General features: G+C 55.8%; 1 protein-coding gene across 1 annotated transcript in view; it reads left to right on the top strand.

The window, feature by feature from the left end:
* The window catches only part of HSPG2 (heparan sulfate proteoglycan 2), an 88,478-nt gene extending 71,280 nt beyond the window's left edge, over positions 1–17,198 (top strand). The window contains exons 69-98 of the mRNA XM_087879066.1: positions 50–190; positions 911–1,045; positions 1,202–1,383; positions 2,937–3,129; positions 3,282–3,461; positions 3,697–3,957; positions 4,595–4,769; positions 4,898–4,995; positions 5,097–5,363; positions 5,452–5,564; positions 5,955–6,102; positions 6,514–6,630; positions 7,700–7,784; positions 8,025–8,169; positions 8,935–9,034; positions 9,884–9,993; positions 10,138–10,246; positions 10,992–11,090; positions 11,173–11,394; positions 11,479–11,723; positions 11,918–12,089; positions 12,384–12,506; positions 12,652–12,705; positions 12,796–12,871; positions 13,249–13,327; positions 13,740–13,781; positions 13,981–14,051; positions 14,714–14,797; positions 14,895–14,998; positions 15,780–17,198. Coding sequence (XP_087735192.1) covers positions 50–190; positions 911–1,045; positions 1,202–1,383; positions 2,937–3,129; positions 3,282–3,461; positions 3,697–3,957; positions 4,595–4,769; positions 4,898–4,995; positions 5,097–5,363; positions 5,452–5,564; positions 5,955–6,102; positions 6,514–6,630; positions 7,700–7,784; positions 8,025–8,169; positions 8,935–9,034; positions 9,884–9,993; positions 10,138–10,246; positions 10,992–11,090; positions 11,173–11,394; positions 11,479–11,723; positions 11,918–12,089; positions 12,384–12,506; positions 12,652–12,705; positions 12,796–12,871; positions 13,249–13,327; positions 13,740–13,781; positions 13,981–14,051; positions 14,714–14,797; positions 14,895–14,998; positions 15,780–15,952 — 4,103 coding nt within the window. The 3' untranslated portion in view covers positions 15,953–17,198. The remainder of the gene's footprint in view (positions 1–49; positions 191–910; positions 1,046–1,201; positions 1,384–2,936; positions 3,130–3,281; positions 3,462–3,696; positions 3,958–4,594; positions 4,770–4,897; positions 4,996–5,096; positions 5,364–5,451; positions 5,565–5,954; positions 6,103–6,513; positions 6,631–7,699; positions 7,785–8,024; positions 8,170–8,934; positions 9,035–9,883; positions 9,994–10,137; positions 10,247–10,991; positions 11,091–11,172; positions 11,395–11,478; positions 11,724–11,917; positions 12,090–12,383; positions 12,507–12,651; positions 12,706–12,795; positions 12,872–13,248; positions 13,328–13,739; positions 13,782–13,980; positions 14,052–14,713; positions 14,798–14,894; positions 14,999–15,779) is intronic.
* Positions 17,199–18,163: the final 965 nt, after the last annotated feature.

The raw sequence follows: 18,163 nt of genomic DNA, 5'->3' as shown, positions 1-18,163 counted from the left end.
GGGTGGAGGGTGTTCAGACTCCAGGCTCACTGTCACTCTCTCCCAGCAGGTCTGCAGAGCCCCATCATCTCCATAGAGCCCCACAGTGTGGTTGTGCGCGGAGGGGAAGAGGTCTCCTTCAGGTGCCACGTCCACAAAGGCACCCCGCCTCTCGAGATCACCTGGAAGCTTCCCAACAATCAACTGCTAGGTGAGGTTTCGGGGCGCCAGGTGAACAGCTAGGCCAGGTGGTTTGGGGGGGTGGGTGCTGATTCTGGGGAGTGCCCTATTAAGGATATTCTTGGCTCATAACTGACGTTGTAGATTATTGAGCAGAGTACCCCGAGTATACGCATGAAAGCAACTGGGAGTGGTTGTGAACAATCACAGTTAACATACAAACACACTGAGTTGTGGGTAGTCTTATACTTTTAGGAAAAAATAAAGCAAAGTCCAAAAACAATCCAAATCATACACAGATAAGGCGAGAGTTAAAAGATCAATCCAGGGATATTTCAAGTACAAAGTCTTCTTACCAGTTGTAGTCATACACAATAAAACAATTCTTCTTGACTTTCAAAACAGGAACAAGTTCAATCTAAAACCATTCAATAAATAATAGAAAGCAACATGTAGCTATGATCAAACAGTGATCATGCAGAGAGATCAGGTAGAGAGTTACAGCAAATAAGCAAGTAAAATGGTGTAGTGTCCACACAAGCCATGATTCAGGCTTCCCTTAAGTACATTGGCTACAGAGCTTAGCCAATCAGGATACAGGATGATGCAATACAGTCTCAAATGAATATAATGCCTTTTGACTGCAAACATACATTGTTAATTTATATATTGCCTGACCAACTAGTTAGACAAATAGCCATTTCCTAACATGCCCTCCCCCGCCTGGTAATTCCTTCCATCTTCTCTGCAGATAATGTGAGGATCAGCCCTAACAGCTCTGCGATCACCATCTCCAATGCCCGTCCGGAAAACCACGGTGCCTACCGGTGTGTGGTCTCCAACCAGTTTGGGATTGCCAACAGCCTAGTCAACGTCCTGGTCCAAGGTGAGGGACAACACTGAGGGTCTCTCCAGGACAGCAAGGGCGAGGACCCCTTTCGTTCTCGTCCAGCCGAGGCTAAAGTTGGACTCTGAAGGAACGCCGGGGCGGAGGGTCTTCCAAAGGCCCTGGGTGAACTCCGGTGCCGTTCTCTGCTCCTAGGACTGCCTACCGTCTCGGTGGTGCCGAAGGGACCCCTCCAGCTCAAAGTAGGCAAATCCATCAGCGTGGACTGCCTGGCAGACGGGGATCCCCGGGCTGTGGTGCGCTGGACCAAGCTGGGAGCCTGGAAGAAGCTGGAGAACCAGAGGATGCTGCCCTTGGAAAGCAGAGCGGTGCTGCAGGTAAGTGAAGGATGCTTCTAAGGGCAGGGAACTGAGGCCTTCCAGTGGCCGAAACTTCCTTTGCTGGCTGGGGCTGGTCGGAGTCGGTGAGTATTTTTTTTTTGATTAGATTTATATGCCACCCTTCTCCGGAGACTCAGGGCGGCTTACAATGCGTTAAGCAATAGCCTTCATACTTTTGTATATTTATACAAAGTCAGCTTATTGCCCCCACAATCTGGGTCCTCAATTTACCTACCTTAGAAAGGATGGAAGGCTGAGTCAACCTTGAGCCTGGTGAGATTTGAACTTGCAGTAATTGCAAGCAGCAGATGTTAATAACAGTGCTTTAGTCCACTGTACTACAGGCTCTTCCGGGTATTGCCCGGGACACCGGAACCAGACATAACTTCTGGCTGCCTGGTGGGTATAGATAGTCCTTGACTTACAACAGTTCATTTAGCGACCATTCAAAGTTACAACGACACTGGAAAAAGTGACTTTAGGACCCCGTTTTCATAGTTAACAACCTTTGCAGCATCCCCATGATTTCATCATCATCTTTTAACGACCCCATAATCCCTTGCGGGGTGGAGTCTGGGCAATTGAATGGAGCTAGCAGAGTGTTTAATGGCCGGATGCCATTCCTGTCGCCAATGCGGAGTTTTGTTCAGCAGATATATCAATGTTGGCGAACCTTTTCAGCACTGCCGAAACGGGAGCGTTCGCTAGAAACCAGAAGAACACCCACCCGGTGCACATGTGCGCACCGGGTGGCTGCTTTTCTGGTTTCCGGCACTCCCATGCGTGTGAAGACCAGCTGACTGGTTTGCCGGAACCCAGAAAAGCAACAGGCGACAGCTCACATGCCTGACCTACACGTGCCATAGGTTCACCATCACGGAGATATATTCTCATTGTGCCCGGAGAGAGAAATATCTGCCTCTACCTAGGATTGAACTTACAGCCTCCTGATTGTGAGGCAAGAGCTCCACCTCTAGGCCACCGCACCCCTCCGCATCCCCATGATTATGTGATCAAAATTCGAACGCTTGGCCATGACTCATATTTATGACCATTGTAATGTCTTGGTGTCACGTGATCCCCTTTTGCGACCTCCTGGGGGGAAGCTAGGTTCTCTTAACAGCCGGGTTACTAACTTATCAACTGCTGTGGTTCACTTAACAGCACTGGCAAGGAAGGTCGTAAAATGGGGCAAAACTCACTTAACAGAGCAAGAGAAGTTTGTGGCTCAATTGTGGCTGTAAGTCGAGGACTTACCCATATAAAGCCTCCAGCATCAGGAGCAGTGTATCTTAGAGTAACAGTTGCTGGGAAGGAAATGGAAGGAATGGAGGGCTGGTGCAGCCACAGTTAACTCACCTGTCCTGGCAAGTTCTCATTTTTTCGGCCGCGATCTCTCCAGGGAGCCCCCAGTGCTGGTCCTTATTCCATGCTCAAAGAGAGAAAACGGCGGCCAGTGGCCACTCCCGACATCCTAAAGGATACCTTGATTCCTCGGTTTGAGTGGGAATCAGGCTGAAGGTGTTGTGGGGGCTCCTCTCCCTTCCCAGATCTCCTCTGCAAAGCTGGGAGATGCCGGCACCTATGTGTGCGTGGCCCAGAACTCCGTGGGCACCACAGAGGCGCAGGTGGACATAAGCGTGGAGGCGGTGCACGGCAACAGAGGAGTCCCCGAAATCCACGTGACTCCGACCCAGACAGTGAAGGCGGGACAGACGGCTCGACTCCATTGCTCTGCTACAGGTGTGTGTTTGTATAAGGGGCGTTATTTGGCCCTGACTGGTCCCCACCCACCCACCAAGATGACAAGCCTGTCTTGGGGTCCCCTGTGCCAAGGCTACCTGGGCTGCTGGTCGGCCGGGCTCACCGCTGCTTCCTTTTTCTGGGATCGACAGGTGACCCAACTCCCACCATCCACTGGTCCAAGCTGCGGGCTCCCTTGCCATGGCAGCATCAGGTGGTGAATGACACTCTCATCATCCCCCGGGCGGCTCAGCAGGACTCGGGCCAGTACATCTGCAACGCCAGCAACTCTGCGGGGTTCACCGAAGCCTTCGTGGTGCTGGATGTGGAAAGTGAGTGTGCCAGGAGGAGGATGGATGGGACTCAAACAGAGGTGCTGCGGTGGTCCCTGGGCGGCCTTGGGTTGAGAGGGAGATAGCAAAAGAGGGGGAAAATGCCTAGCACACACACACCCATGGACCCTTGGCACTCATAGACTAGCCAACGCCATGAAACGGAATTCAGTGCCTTCCTTGGGAAGGCTGGTGCCTGTGCCAAGCTCTTTCTCCCCCCTCTCTCTCTGCCCAGTACCACCCTACGCCACCAGTCTTCCCAACCGAGCAGTGGTGCACGAGGGTGACGCGGTGCAGCTGCAGTGCCTGGCCCACGGCACGCCCCCCCTGCGTTACCAGTGGACCAAGGTGAACGGCAGTCTCCCCGGACGGGCCACAGTGCGAGATGGTGTCTTGCAGTTCAGCCCGGCCGGGCACCGGGATTCAGGCACCTACCGTTGTCACGTCAGCAACCGGGTGGGCTCCGCTGAGGCTTTAGCCCAGGTCTATGTGCAAGGTGAGTGGGCATCCAGATGGGAAGTTCAGCCAAGGGGGTGACTAGAAGGGGTGCGGGGCTCGATCCTGCTTCATAACCAGAGGTGAAATGCTGGGAAGTCTGCTACCGGTTCGCTTTCCTACCGGTTCGCTTTGTGTGCGCATGTGCAGCGCGTGCCAAACTCATATGCACCGCAGCGCTGAAAAAGAAGGATTAAGAAGCCTTTTCTGAGTCTTCAAAAATAAGTAGAATGGGGGGGGGAACAGCTGTGCCGCACGATTTAGATTCACTAGAAAGCAGGATATTTTAGCGAATATAAATCGCACGACACAGCTGATCGTCGGAAATACTGGTTCGTCTGAACCGGTAGCATTTTTTATTACCGGTTTGGGCGAACCAGTCCAAACCGGTAGCATTTCACCCCTGCTCATAACCTTTAACCCTCTCAAATTTGGGAGATTAAAAAATAGGCTGCTGGTATAAAAGGAGCCCCCAAGGACTTGTGGGTCAATCCTAGGATTCCTGAGCGCTTTGAAAAACTGGCTTTGATCCCAGCCTTGGACCTGATATATTTATGTATTATTGTACGTCTGGGTCTATGTTTCTTGTCGTATTTGCGCTGACTTGTGTTGTGTCCTCCTCATTGTCTCCAATTCAGGCCATGCTGGAGGACCCCTCTCCGTTCAGGTCACCCCGCAGAGTGACACCAAAGCCGTGGGTGCCACAGCAGAGTTTGTGTGCTCCATTTCCGGGGATCCCACAGCACAGATCGAGTGGCTCAAAGAGGGTGGAGAGCTGCCTCCCACTCATACCATCCGCAATGGAGTGCTGCGGTGAGTGGGGCAGATGAGGGCCACGACGTGGCGCGGCATGTTGGGGAGGAGGAGGAGGAGGTGGCACTGGGCACCTGCAGTCTGGGGCAAAGAGCTCAGGGATTCACAAAGTGGTTGCTTCCCTTCAGGATTGAGAAGCTGGACCTGGAGTGCCAGGGGGTATATGTGTGTCGGGCCAGGAGTCCCTCCGGCCAAGCCCAGGAGAGGGTCAGCCTGACTGTCCGGGGTAAGTAAGCGTCATGCCAGCTGGTGGACCAGGTGTCCTACCTGTAGGAGACAGGAAGCCTCCTCTTCCCTCTCTGGAAACCCCCCCGTTTCTCTTCTCAGCCCTCCCCAAAGTGATGATCAACATCCGGACATCGGTGCAGACCGTCCTGGCAGGCAACGCTGTGGAGTTTGAGTGCCTGGCCTTTGGGGACCCCAAGCCGGACCTCACCTGGAGCAAGGTGGGCGGGCAGCTGCGCCCAGGAGTGCTGGTCAGCGGAGGCCTGGTGAAGATCGAGCGGGTGGAGCAGGCCGACGCGGGAAAGTATCGCTGCACAGCCACCAACAACATCGGCACCGTCCAGTCCCACGTCATCCTGCACGTCCAGTGTAAGCCTGGTCTTCTCCCAGAGGGGCATCCTCCATGGCTTTGCTCTCCGTGGCTGACTGGGTGGGCCCTCCTCTTTTCTCCCCACAGCTGTCCCACAAGTGGCCACCCAGCCAGAAGTGAAGGAGGTTTCCGCCGGTTCCACCGTGGTTTTCCCTTGCTCAGTCTCTGGGTTCCCCGTCCCGGATATCAAGTGGACCAAGGTAAGTCTTGGACGGGAGTGACCTCTCCTCCTCTCTCTCTCCAGGCAGGATGCATGGAGAGGGAGGTGCTGCTGCGGAAGTGTTGGGGGATGTGCTGCAGGGCTGCCCCTTTGGTTCTGGGACAGGGGCAGGAGTGAAATTCACTTACCTTCGCTACCAGTTCGCAAATGTGAGCTTGCACATCTCCATTCATGCGCAGAGTCCTCTGCGCATATGCAGAGAGTCAAAAATGGGACGATGACATCCGGGCAGGTGGGCGGAGCCTCCCACCGCCGGTGCTACCGGATCGCGAGATCCGGATAGCTGAATTTCACCACTGGACGGGGGGACCTGTTTTGTGGGTGGTGGTGGCAGGCCTGCTAGGGGGTTCTGTGGCTCCCTGTCTTGCAGCTGGAGGGGGAGCTGCCCCGGCATGCCCAACTGGAGGGCCACAGCCTGACCATCCCTTCGGCTCGCCCGGAAGACACGGGCGTCTATGTGTGCACGGCGTCCAACCGGCAGGGGAAGGGGACGGCCTTCTCCATGCTCAAAGTCCGAGGTCAGTGTGGCACGCGCCTCTCTCTCCCACTCTGGCCCACAGGAGACGGAGGAGGGGGGGCAAAGAGCGGGCCCTAATCCTTCCCCCATGGGCGGTAGTAGTCCTCTAGAACAGGAATGTCCAACCTTGGCAACTTTAAGACTTGTGGACTTCAACTCCCAGAGTTCCTCAGCCAGCTTTGCTTTCTCCCACTGTCTTCCTCCTCCTGCCCGGCCCTTTCCCTTGTGGGCACGAGAGGAGTCAGGGAGGAGGACCTGGGCAGAGACTCGTGACGTGCCCGTTGTAGCCTCTGCCAGCTTTGCCCAGGCCTACGCCAAATGCTTCCCACCCACCCCTGCCTGGGTCTTGCCCATCTGCAGAAGAGGCGGAGGACTCAACTGTCCTCACACCCTTTTTCCCCTCCCCTCGCAGAGCGAGTGGTGCCCTATTTTACCCAGAATCCTCAGTCCTACCTGGTCCTGCCAACCATGAAAGATGCCTACCGGGTGTTTGCCCTCGAAATCACCTTCCGTCCTGACACTCCAGATGGTAAGAGAGGCTGCGGGGTGGGCGGGCGAGGGTATAGCCACTCTTCTTCTTGATATGGATGCGAATCCTGATCGCTCTCTCTTCTGAGCATCTCTCACTCAACCTCTCTTCCCTTCATCTGCCCCTCCTCCTCCTCCTCCTCTCACCTCTTCCCCTCTTTCCTCCCTCTGCCCTTCCAGCTCTCATGCTTTACTCAGGTGAGTTGTGCCCCTGCTGGGCACTGAGGGCTTCCTGCCCAGCACCCAGCACCTTTCTAACCCTTTCTGCCTCTGGAGTGTGTGTGTGTGGGGGTGGGTGGATGGGTGGGGTGGGGTGGGGAGGAGTGTGCCTCCTTAGCCAAATGAGCTACTGGCTAACTGACTAATATACCAGGAGCTCCCGAGCCTCCTCATCCAGCTGTAGTCTACCTTATTCCTATTAGCTAGGTTGCACTGTTTGGACCTAATCTTCCTTTGCTAACTCCTGCAAAGGGAAGCTGCTGCTTCCCAGGAAGCAAGGATATACCCTGTTTCCCCGAAAATAAGACATCCCCTGATAAAATGCCCATTCGGTCTTTTGAGCACATGCGCTAAAATAAGCCCTCCCTGAAAATAAGCCCTCCCCGAAACTATTTAAATGCATGCACAGCCGGTCCCCGCCATTTCTTCTGGTTAGGGTTAAGGAGACAGAGCGGAAAATCAGGTAAGACGGCAAGAGGAGCCGTCCACGTGCTGCAAAATAATAAAGCCTCCACAAAAATAAGGCCAAGTGCTTATTTTGGCGTTCCAAAAAATATAAGACAGGGTCTTATTTTCGGGGAAACACAATATGTGTGTATGCGTGTGCAGGCAGGTCCCGCGCTGCCCCTCTGCCTGGCTGTGGGGCTGGGAGGGCCGCTCAGCCTTGGGTTCAAAGACTCCTGTTTCCCCCCCCCCCTCAGGCTCCCAGGGCCTGGGGAAGGACAGGAGGCAGAGCATGGCGGATCTGAGCTCAGCACCCTGCATGATGCTGCCAAGGGACCTGGGGGACGCGTTGTGGGGGGTGTCTCTCGCCCCGAGCTCCCCTGAGTTTACCCCTCTGCTCTCCACAGGGATGTTGGTTTACAACGGCCAGAAGAAGAACACGGGCAGCGATTTCGTCTCCTTTGGGCTGGTGGGGGGCCGCCCGGAACTCAGGTGAGGCCGGGGTCCCTGCGGGGGTGATCGAGCTGACCAGTTGTGCCCCCTGGCTCAGAGTCTGCCAGCTCGCCTCTTTCCCATAGCTTCCCTTTGGTAGCCTTTTGCCAAAGATTTCTGGAGCTGGGTAATGATTTCTGGGGGATGGAGGGGAGGGGAGGGTGCTGCCCATCAGGAATTGAGGACCAGCCAGCCATGATGGGCGACTGAAGCTGCCCCCCCCCCGTCTCGTAATGGCAGGTTCGATGCTGGTTCCGGCATGGCCACCATCCGGCACCCTTCGATCCTCAACCTGGGCGAGTTCCACACCATCCGTCTCTATCGTAACCTGACTCAGGGATCTCTGGTGGTGGACGGCTACCCCCCTGTGAACGGCAGCTCCCAGGTGAGCCCTGGTGGAAGGAAGTGGGGGGGGGGCGTGTCTTTCTCTTGAGACCTGGGCGGGGATGGAGAGGGGGCCGTGGGTTATGGTTAGGGTTACCCCCTCCCCAGGGCTGGGCTTCAAAAATTTTAGCAAGGGGTTCTCTGCCCGGTTGCTGGGTGGGTGTGGCCATGCTGGGTATTTCCTAGTTGGCCTCCTGCACCACGGCGGGGTAGGGGGCGTTTTTGCCCTCCTCGAGCTCTGGAGGCTTTTTTTGAGCCTCCGGGAGGACAAAACGGCCTCCCCAGGCTCCAGAGGCCCTCTGGAGGCCAGAAACGTAGGCCCGTTTTTCACCCTCCCCGTGCGCCCTGCGCTTACCTGCAACCAAAATGGGCTGCGTGGGGACTCCTGGGAGGGGAGGGGCAGGGTGGGTAGGTCCAGCCAGGAGTGGGATTTAGGGGCTCTCTGAACAGCACAGAATCTTAGCTAGAGGTTCTCCCGAACCCTTGCGAACAGCCCACCCCTGCCCCTCCCCCCTGGAGGTTCCGTTCCCCCAGAAGAGCAGGAGGCCTCCGTCTCCCCTCTCTGGGAAACTGAGGCAGGCAGGAGCTGGATTCGTTAATGCCAGCTAAGCTGCTTACGTGGACCGAGTTTTGTGCCTTCGGTTAGCGGGCCTGATGGAAAAAGCCCCCCCCCCCGAAAACTCCACAGGGAGGGAGGGGAGGTCACTTGTGGGCCTGTCTTCCGGCCCTTTCAGGCCAAAGGTTTTCTGCTTGTGTGTCATTCCAGGGCAGGTTTCAAGGCCTGGATCTCAACGAGGAGCTCTACCTGGGCGGCTACCCCAATTATGCAGCCATTGCAAAAACCGGCCTCAGCAGTGGATTTGTAGGTGAGATGAGGGCGGGGGATGGGTCTGTCCAGGGATGGATGGATGGAGTAGATGGGGAACGGGTCAGAATGGTGGAGTTTAACCCAGATTTGCTAATCTGGAGAAGGTTTACTCGGCCTCTCCTGTCAGGTGTTTTTTTCTGGGTTCTTTATTTACCTCTTATCCCTAATGACAGTGTAGCAATAGCAGTAGCATTTATATACTGCTTTACAGCCCTCTCTAAGCGGTTTACAGAGTTAGCCTGTTGCCTTCAACAATCTGGGTCTTCATTTTACCCACCTCGGAAGGATGGAAGGCTGAGTCAACCTTGAGCCGGTCAGGATCGAACTGTTGGCAGTGGGCAGAGTTAGCCTGCAATACTGCATTCTAACCACTGGGAGGGAGGGAGGGAGGGAGGGAGGGAGGGAGGGAGGGAGGGAGGGAGGAAGGAAGGAAGGAAGGAAGGAAGGAAGGAAGGAAGGAATAGCACTTAGACTTATATACCGCTTCACAGTGCTTTTACAGCCCTCTCTAAGCGGTTTACAGAGTCAGCCTCTTGCCCCCAACCATCTGGGCCCTCATTTTACCGACCTCAGAAGGATGGAAGGCTGAGTCAACCTTAAGCAGGTCAGGATCGAACTTCTGTCCGTCGGCAGAATTAGCCTGCAATACTGCATTCTAACCACTGCACCACCACGGATCTTAGTCTAGTAAGGGAAGAAGTGTGCTTGGTTGGCCCAAGGATATGAGACTGTGCTTTCTCTCTCCCTCGCCTGGTGCTGGCTCACATATTGAGCAGGTTTGTGGGTCTGGTCGTGCCAAGCACCGAGGCCTTCTAAGCGTGCCCCCTCCCCTGCCGCCCCCCTGCAGGATGCGTGCGCCAGCTGATCATTCAAGGCAAGGAGGTGATCTTCAAGGATTTTGACCTGCAAGCTCACGGAGTCTCCAACTGCCCCACCTGCCAAGACCAACCGTGTCAGGTAGCCCTCTGCTCATAATTTTGGGGAAGGGAGCAGATAATCCTGGTGCCCTCAAAGAGGGTGCCCACAGGGTGCCCAGGGCAGTTGCGAGCCAGGGACCTTAACAGCACTACTGCCTTCCCTCCCTCCCTCTTCTCTGGCCAGAATGGAGGGGTCTGCAGAGACTCGGAGAGCAGTAGCTACGTATGTGAGTGTCCCCAGGGGTTCGCTGGGAGCAACTGCGAGCATCCTCAGGCCCTGCGCTGTCATCCAGGTAAGACCGCCCCCCCCCCTCAGTTCTCCCCTCCCATTGTGACCCAAGTAGTTATTACTAGACACAATCAGTCCTAAACAAACATATTTTATTAAAAACAGCGGAGAACTACTTCATTCTCAGCTTAGTTTCAAAACAAATTCTTCATAAACAGTCCTTCGGCCTTATCACCAACCTTTGTCTTCTTTGGCACTGTGCCAAAGGCTTTTCTTGGCAAAAGTTCAGAAGCAAGAGATGCTGACAAGAAACAAAATGTAGCAACGTTGCTTTCCTACAAAGATCCCAAGAGTTGTTGCTGCTCTTTTAAGCCTTCTGGGAGGGGCCAATCATCTCCTGGCCTTACTCCCAAGTCGTCCTTTTTGCTTTAGCTGCTCTTGCCTTCTGGCAGCTCTTCACATGCGTGCACTAGGAACAGGGTCCTCCTGTTCCTCTGCCTCTCTGCTATCCGCCTCTGGAGGCTCCGGAGTCTGCTCATCACTCCCAGATGGCCCTGGCCACATCCCTGCCTCCGACGCAGAGCCCTCGTTTGGGCCTTGCCCTGACTCCAGGACTGGCCCATTCTCCTCCCCAACCTCCTCACTGTCCGACTCCGCTGCCAGCTCCGCAGGCTGCTGGCGGAGCTCAACACCTCTATCTCACCTCATGTGCCAGGAACTGGGGGCAATATGCCCGGAGCAGAGGTGGGACTTTGCCAAGCCTGAAAGCGCTTGAGCCCAGGACCTTCTGCCTGCTTTTCTCCCCACAGAGGCCTGTGGGCCCGACGCCACCTGCGTGAACCAAGCCTCCGGGGAGGGCTACACCTGCCGTTGCCTCTTGGGCCGACACGGGAAGAAGTGCATGGCGGGTGAGTGAGGCACAGGCTCAGCCCTGCTCATGAGGAAGCCGGCAGAGGCCTGGGTAACCCCCTGTTTTTTCCCCTTTCACAGGCCTCACAGTGACCACCCCCCTCTTTCCGGGTGGGAACGCTTTCATCTCCTACCAGACCCTCACCAGAAACCCATACGAGCTGCGGCTAGAGATTGAGGTCAAGCCGCTCTCCCCCAATGGCCTCGTTCTGTTCAACGGGGGTGACGGGACCCCCGTGGCCGACTTCGTCTCGCTCAACATGGTCAATGGGCACTTGGAGTTCCGCTACGAGTTGGGCTCAGGTAGGATCCCTGATGCCACCTATCCCTTCCCTCTTTGGATGCCTTTGGCCACTCCGGACTCTCCAAGCTGGTCTTTCTTCGCAGGTACCGCTGTGCTTCGGAGCCACAAGCCCCTGGCTCTGGGGCAGTGGCACAAGGTGGCGGCCGAGCGCCTGAACAAAGACGGCACCCTGCAGGTGGACGAGGAGCGGCCCGTCAAGAGGTCGTCCCCCGGGAAGAGCCAGGGCCTCAACCTGCGCACTTCTCTCTACCTTGGAGGGGTGGACAACACAATCAAGCTCCCGGCAGCCGCCAACATCTCTAGCCACTTCCACGGGTGCATCGGAGAGGTGGGCTGTTAGCGGGGAGGGAAGTGCCTGCCTCCTCTGTTCAGCCAGTCAAGGCGGCAGCATCCATCCCTTCCCCTCCTTCCTGGGAAATCCAGAAACAGGGAGGGTGTCCCTCGCAAGCGAAAGTTTGCACCTGCCCGGCCTCCTCCTCTTATGACGAGCCTAGGGTGCCAATTCTGGTTCTCTCCTTCCAGGTTTCAGTCAACGGGAAGAAGGTGGACATTTCCTACAGCTTCCTGGATAGTCGCGGCATCTCGCAGTGCGCTGACAGCTCCCCTTGCGACCGCAGGCCTTGCCAGCATGGCGGCCAGTGCTTGCTCACGGGGGAGTACGAATTCCAGTGCCTATGTCCGGATGGCTTCACAGGTGAGGCGGAAAGGCTAGCGGAAGCTCTTGGTGAGGTATCCCCAGAGGTGGGATTCAGCTGGTTCTGTCCGGTTCGGGTGAATTGGTAGTGGTGACTGTGGGAGGCTCCGCCCACCTGCCCGGATGTCATGCGCGAGCACTGTGCATGCACGGAAGGCCGTGCACATGCGGAAAGGTGGCGCATGCGCTCACATATGCCAACCGGTAGGGAAGGTAAATGAATCCCATCTCTGGGTATCCCCCTGCCTGCCCCTGCTCCACCTGGTACTCACAGGAGCGCCTCTCTACCCGCAGGGGAACGCTGCGAGGTGCCCGAGGTCCACTGCCAGCTCCATCATCCCTGCCTGAATGGGGGCATCTGCAGGGGCACCGCCTGTCTCTGCCGCCAGGGCTTCTCAGGGCTGTACTGTGAACACGGTGAGCATTGGGGCAGGGAGATCCCAAATGTGAAGCGGCCACTTTAACCAGCTCTGAGGGTCTCTGCTGACTCGGCTTTGCTTCGGGTGGGAGAGGAGCTTTTGTAGGACCCTGCTTGACGTGAGCCTCTCCCTTCGCCCTCTAGACGAACTGCAGCACCAGCTGAAAGCCGAATGGCCGGAAGGCAGCGGAGGAAACGGTAAGCTTGGCCCTCTTTGGACCCCTCCCCTCCCTGGTTTTCTTATCTGTTGCTGGTCCAGCTGACTCGGATGCTTTTTCCCTCTGACAGACGCTCCTGGACAGTACGGAGCCTATTTCTGCAACGGGGGCTACGTGGCACTGCCGAGACACACTTTTCCCAGGAGGTGAGGGGTTGGTGGCGGCTGAACGCGGTGTGTGTTAGGGTGCTGCCCACGCCCTCCGTGTTGAGGGGCACTGCGGTTGGTGCTGGGAAAAGACCCCTCTGAGGGCTGGGCCCTTCTTCTACAGAGGCCCACAGATGATTGGGGGAAGGACAATGGGAGAAGCCCATGGTAGAGAAAGGGAGGATTCCAAAGGGGGAGCAGATTTCAGTGGGGTGGGGAGGTGAAGCTATTGCAGAAAATCAGCCAATGTATTTGGATGGTTTGCCGGGCAATTTCGGGAAAACAGGGGAGCGGCAGGGAAGCAAAATGGGGCATTTCCGCTTATAGCGGGGAAAGGGGGAATTGGTTTTTCTAATTGGGGGTCGCCTTTCTCACAGTCTTCCCGAGTCGCCGGAGACCATCGAGTTGGAAGTGCGAACTACCTCTGCAAACGGGCTACTCTTCTGGCAGGGGGTGGTGAGTGGCCAAGAAATGGCGGGTATGGGAGGGACTGGGGGCAGAGGGCAATCCGGCAGCCCCATGGGGAGTGGCCTTGGGAAGATCGTTCGAGTGACGCTAGGTGGATTGGTGTGAGCTTGCTTAAAAACATCCTCAGTGGCGACAGCCGTCCCCTGGACAATCGGCAAGGTCTCGACCCACTCGGTGCTGCCCAGAACATCTGGACCGTGGAGAGCCACCCCAAAAGAAGGGGTTTAGTGCAAGGGAAGGGCCTCTGCCTTCACCTGCTGAGCTGAGAAACCGCAACTGGGCGCTTGATAGTCTCTCGCATGCGTTGCATGGCGGTGGCTGCAGATGCTGCACCCGTTGCATGGCCAGCAGGGTCTTGCTGAAACGTGCGTGGCTTCTGCATGTCCTTTTGTCTTTCCAGGCCACGGGCGAGCCGGGTCCCCCGCAGCATGTTGCTATCCAGGTATTCAACCGCTTGGATGGTTGGGCTTGTGGAGTACTGAACAGGTGCTCAAAGCATGCGAGGGGAGCAGTGCATGGGAGTGGCTCCCCAATGTGGCCAGGAGGCGGTCGTAGGGTTGCCCCACCCCCACCCCCACCAAAGGAGAAGGCTGAGATGGTGGCATCACACTGCTCTCTTTCTCTCTCACACACACACACAGGAAGAAGGGGAACCAAGCAAAGGGAAGGACTTCATTAGCCTCGGGCTGAAGGACGGGCACCTGCTGTTCAGGTGAGTCGGGCTGCCTGTTCTGATCTAGGCTCCCCAAGAGCATGAAGCAGACTCCTTGTCCCGAACAAAAAACCCTTTTTATTAAGTTACTGTGAATTCTTCTCCTTCACATCCTGAAAAGTCTTTCAAGGGAGAATTTACAGTCACAGACCTTATCTGGCTTGGAGAGCTGCCAGGCCGATATCTTCAAAACTTGGCAAGGAGTCACGAACCAATTAAGCAAACTAATTGTCTCCTGCAAACTCCCCTCCCCTTTCACTCATTTTTATTCCCTGTGGGAGAGGCCATTCATTGTCCAGCTGTGGCTTTACTCCTGAGTCGACCCTTGTTCTTTAGCTGTTCCCTTCGTCTGGCAACTCTGTGCAGGCGCACACTGGGAACAGGCTCCAGCTGTTCTTCTGCCCCACTGATGTCCGACTCCAAAGGCAGCTGATAACTGGCATACGGCCCTGGCCCCCTCTCTGCCTCCGACGCAGAGCCCTCATCAGAGCCTTCCCCACTCCAGGACTGGCCCATGTTCCTCCCCAACCTCCTCACTGTCCGAATCTGCTGCCAGCTCCGCTGGCCACTGGGAGACCACAACACTGCCTGCCAGCTGGGCTTTCCCCCTGCTAGGGCAATCTGGCTGGCGGGGCCAGACTAACCCAGCGTGTCTTCCGCAGTTACCAACTGGGAAGCGGAGAGGCCAACATCCGTTCTGAAGACCCTGTGGACGATGGAGAGTGGCATCGAGTGACCGCTGTCCGGTAAGAGGAGATGGCTGGGGTTTGGCCGAGTGGGTTTCGGTCAGCATGGACCCTTCCCCCCCCCCCCGCCCTTCTGATGCAAAACCCTTTTCTGTAGGGAAGGGAAAAGAGGCTCCCTTCAGGTGGACGGAGAGGAGGCAACGACCGGAGAATCTTCCGGCAGGAATGTCATGGTCAACACCAAAGGCCGGATCTATATAGGTGAGCGGTTGGGGCCCTGGAAAGCAGCCAAAGTGGATTGCGCAGTCTTCTGGATTGCGCAGTTCCAAAAGAGCTGCCCTTTTCTACCTGCTGGTGCCTTTTTCTGCTCCAGTGGTTGCTCTTGTGTCTGTTAGCCTCTGATTGGAGAAAGAGGCTCAGTGGCTAAGATGCTGAGCTTATTGATCGAAAGGTCGGCAGTTCAGCAGTTCAAATCCCTAGTGCCGCGTAACGGGGTGAGCTCCCGTGACTTGTCCCAGCTTCTGCCAACCTAGCAGTTCAAAAGCATGTAAAAAATGCAAGTAGAAAAAATGGGAACCACCTTTGGCAGGAAGGTAACAGCGTTCTGTGCGCCTTTGGCATTTAGTCATGCTGGCCACATGACCACGGAGATGTCTTCGGACAGCGCTGGCTCTTCGGCTTTGAAACAGAGATGAACCCCGCCCCCCAGAATCGGGAACGACTAGCACATATGTGCGAGGGAAACCTTTACCTTTACAGCTTCTTATGTCCACTGCTTTGTAGTCGCAGGAGGGTCATTTGGAGATCTTTTTCTACGAAGCCGCTTCAGGGGTCGTCTCAGGGGACCCACCTGAAGGTGGCACCAACCTCCTCGCTTGCTGTCCAGAGATAACTGCCAAGGGGTTCAATATCCCAGGCAAATAGGATTGAGCGAAAGCGTGGGTCTTCTGGGTTGCCCCCCCCCCCCACTTCTCTCCCTCCCGACTTCTTTGAGACTGGACGATCACTTCCTCTGCTGAGAGCTTTGCCTTTTTCTGCTCAGGAGGCGCCCCCGACATCCAGACGCTCACGGCTGGGAAATACACCTCGGGGATCACAGGCTGCCTCAAAAACGTAGTTCTGGTCAACGCCCGGCCAGGCCAAGAACCCCGACAGCCCGTAGACCTGCACCATCAAGCGGAAATGTCCCTGAACATTCAGGAGTGCCCCTCATAGGGGAGGAGGGCCCCACCACCACCTTCCACCCTCCTGCTCTTCGTTGCCATCGCCGGGCCAAAGGAGAGACATCTACGCTGATTATCATTATTTTATTATTATTATTATTATTACAAATTTTTTAAAAGGAAGAAACACACAAACGGTGCTTTTTGCTGCTGCCAAAAAGGGGAAAGGGCGGAGGGAGTTGGCTCACGGCATCTTCGGCCTGTGCCGGCAGGAAAGGAGCCCCGCGCGGGCCTTCTCGAAGGACCAGGGAGCCATGCTACGTTGCCGCCAGAAGCTGCAGAAAGGAGGCCAGAAACAGGTCGGCTTCCCAGAATTCGGCAAGCAAGCCGGGCGCCCAGACGGCTGTTCTGCTGAGCCGGCTGGCTGTGACTGACCAAAGATCCTGCCTTCGCACTCCCTGGGGCAGCGAGAGGATCCCAGGAAGGTGGTCTCGGCACATCCCCCGTGCCCAGCAAATGCCATATAGGAGACAGATCCTTCTGAAGTCCCGTCTCGTTGCCCTGCACAGCCGCAGTGCTTCTGAGAGGTGCCCCCCTCCTCCCATTTCGCCAGCTGCCTTAACCCCTAGATCGTGCCTAGGAGCCCTGGGGTCTCGCCCCGTGGAAGGGGCAACCCTGCTGCACCTTGGGAGGTGTCTTTCCCATTGCCTTTGGGTTGCTTCAGTGCCTTATTGGGGGGGTGGGTTTGTCTCCTAACGGATGCACATGCTATCTCCCAGCCCAATCTCCTCTCACCCACTCTCCGTTGCCTGCTTTGAGTGTTATTTCTCACAGCAAAACTTCTGGAAATGAGGCTGCTTCTTGGGTGGGTGGGCGCGGAGAGCAGAGGGGCCCCATTCGCCAGAAAGTCCTGCCCGTTATGGGTCAGAACCAGAAGGATTTTTTTTTACCACTTTCCAAGGAGAAAAGGAGCTTTGTCTAACTAGCCAAGTCCAAAGAAACTTCCATTGCTTGGACAGGAGATTGCTGACCGCTGGCACTGCTGTCCGCCGGCATCCTTGTCTTCTCCTGCCAGCCGTCTCCCATACACTGGGACCGGCAGCTTTTTGCCTTGGGGGTGCCTTGTGCCTTTCAGCCGGGGCGCCCCACAGTTCTCATGTGGTCTATCTGCCCTGGGCATTTTGGGGCAGCCCCCGTGTCCAGGATCGGAGCAGCCAGCCTCTCTGCTTCTCCCACCCTCCTTCCCTTGACTGTTCTTGTACTTCTTTTTCTTAATAAATGGTGCTGAAACCCCACAATTGTAGAGACTGGATTTTTTTTTTCTTGTTGTGGAGGAGTGTGAGATTGTGGTATTGCAGTGAGATAGATGGGGAAATTGTCCCATAACCAGACAGGGAACAAATCCCCAGGTCCAGCCATCTCGGTTGGGTTTCTTCTCTAAAAAAAAAAACTCCAAGCCCTTCCAGTTTCAACCAGGGGCATCCAGTTCCATGGCTACTGGGTGAGTGGGGAGCGTGTGTCCCATCCTCAAGGCCAGGAATGGGGCCTCGTCCTAAAAGGGGGGCAGCCCACTCTGGTGGTAGCTCGCCACTTTCCCTTAGCAGGCTCCTTGAGGGAGATGGCAGCTAGGCAGGTGACTGCAGGCACCAATTCTCCAAGTGAAGCAGGCTCTGCCCTCTGCCAGGGTCCTGAGATGCTTTGTGCCAGGGGGCAGGAGCTGTTGTCCTGATCAAGCCCCTCGCCCAGGAGTGGGGAGTAGGGTGGCTGCGGAGGAGGCCGACGGGTGCAGGGGCTCAGGATGCGGAGAGCGGTGGGGCTCCAAGCAGGATGCCCACGCAGATGCCCCCGTAGCTCGGAAAGTCAAACGAAAATATGTAAATCAAGATTCAATCATCCAGGCCAAAAGTATCTCAAAAAGGTTAATAAACCTTTTAATAAATTTTGGTCCAGTTGCCATGGTTTAACCTTTTAATAGACAGGTAGTCTTCAACTTATGAACACAATTGAGCCCAAAACTTAGGTTACTAAGCGAGACAGTTGTTCAGTGAATTTTTCCCCATTTTACAACCTTTCTTGCCCCAGTTGTTAAATGATTATCAAGGTTGTGAAGTGAATCTGGCTTCCCGCATTGATTTTGCTTGTTCAAAAGGCCACAAAAGGGGATCACGTGACACCCAGCCCGCCGGGAGACTGCGACCGTCATAAATCTGAGTCAGTTGCCAACTATCTGAATTTTAATCATGTGACCACCCAGGGATGTTGC

The sequence above is a fragment of the Pantherophis guttatus genome, chromosome 15, assembly GCF_059756535.1.
Source record: "Pantherophis guttatus breed Tessera chromosome 15, ASM5975653v1, whole genome shotgun sequence".
Lineage (NCBI taxonomy): Eukaryota > Metazoa > Chordata > Lepidosauria > Squamata > Colubridae > Pantherophis > Pantherophis guttatus.
This window is presented reverse-complemented; position numbering and strand designations above follow the sequence as displayed.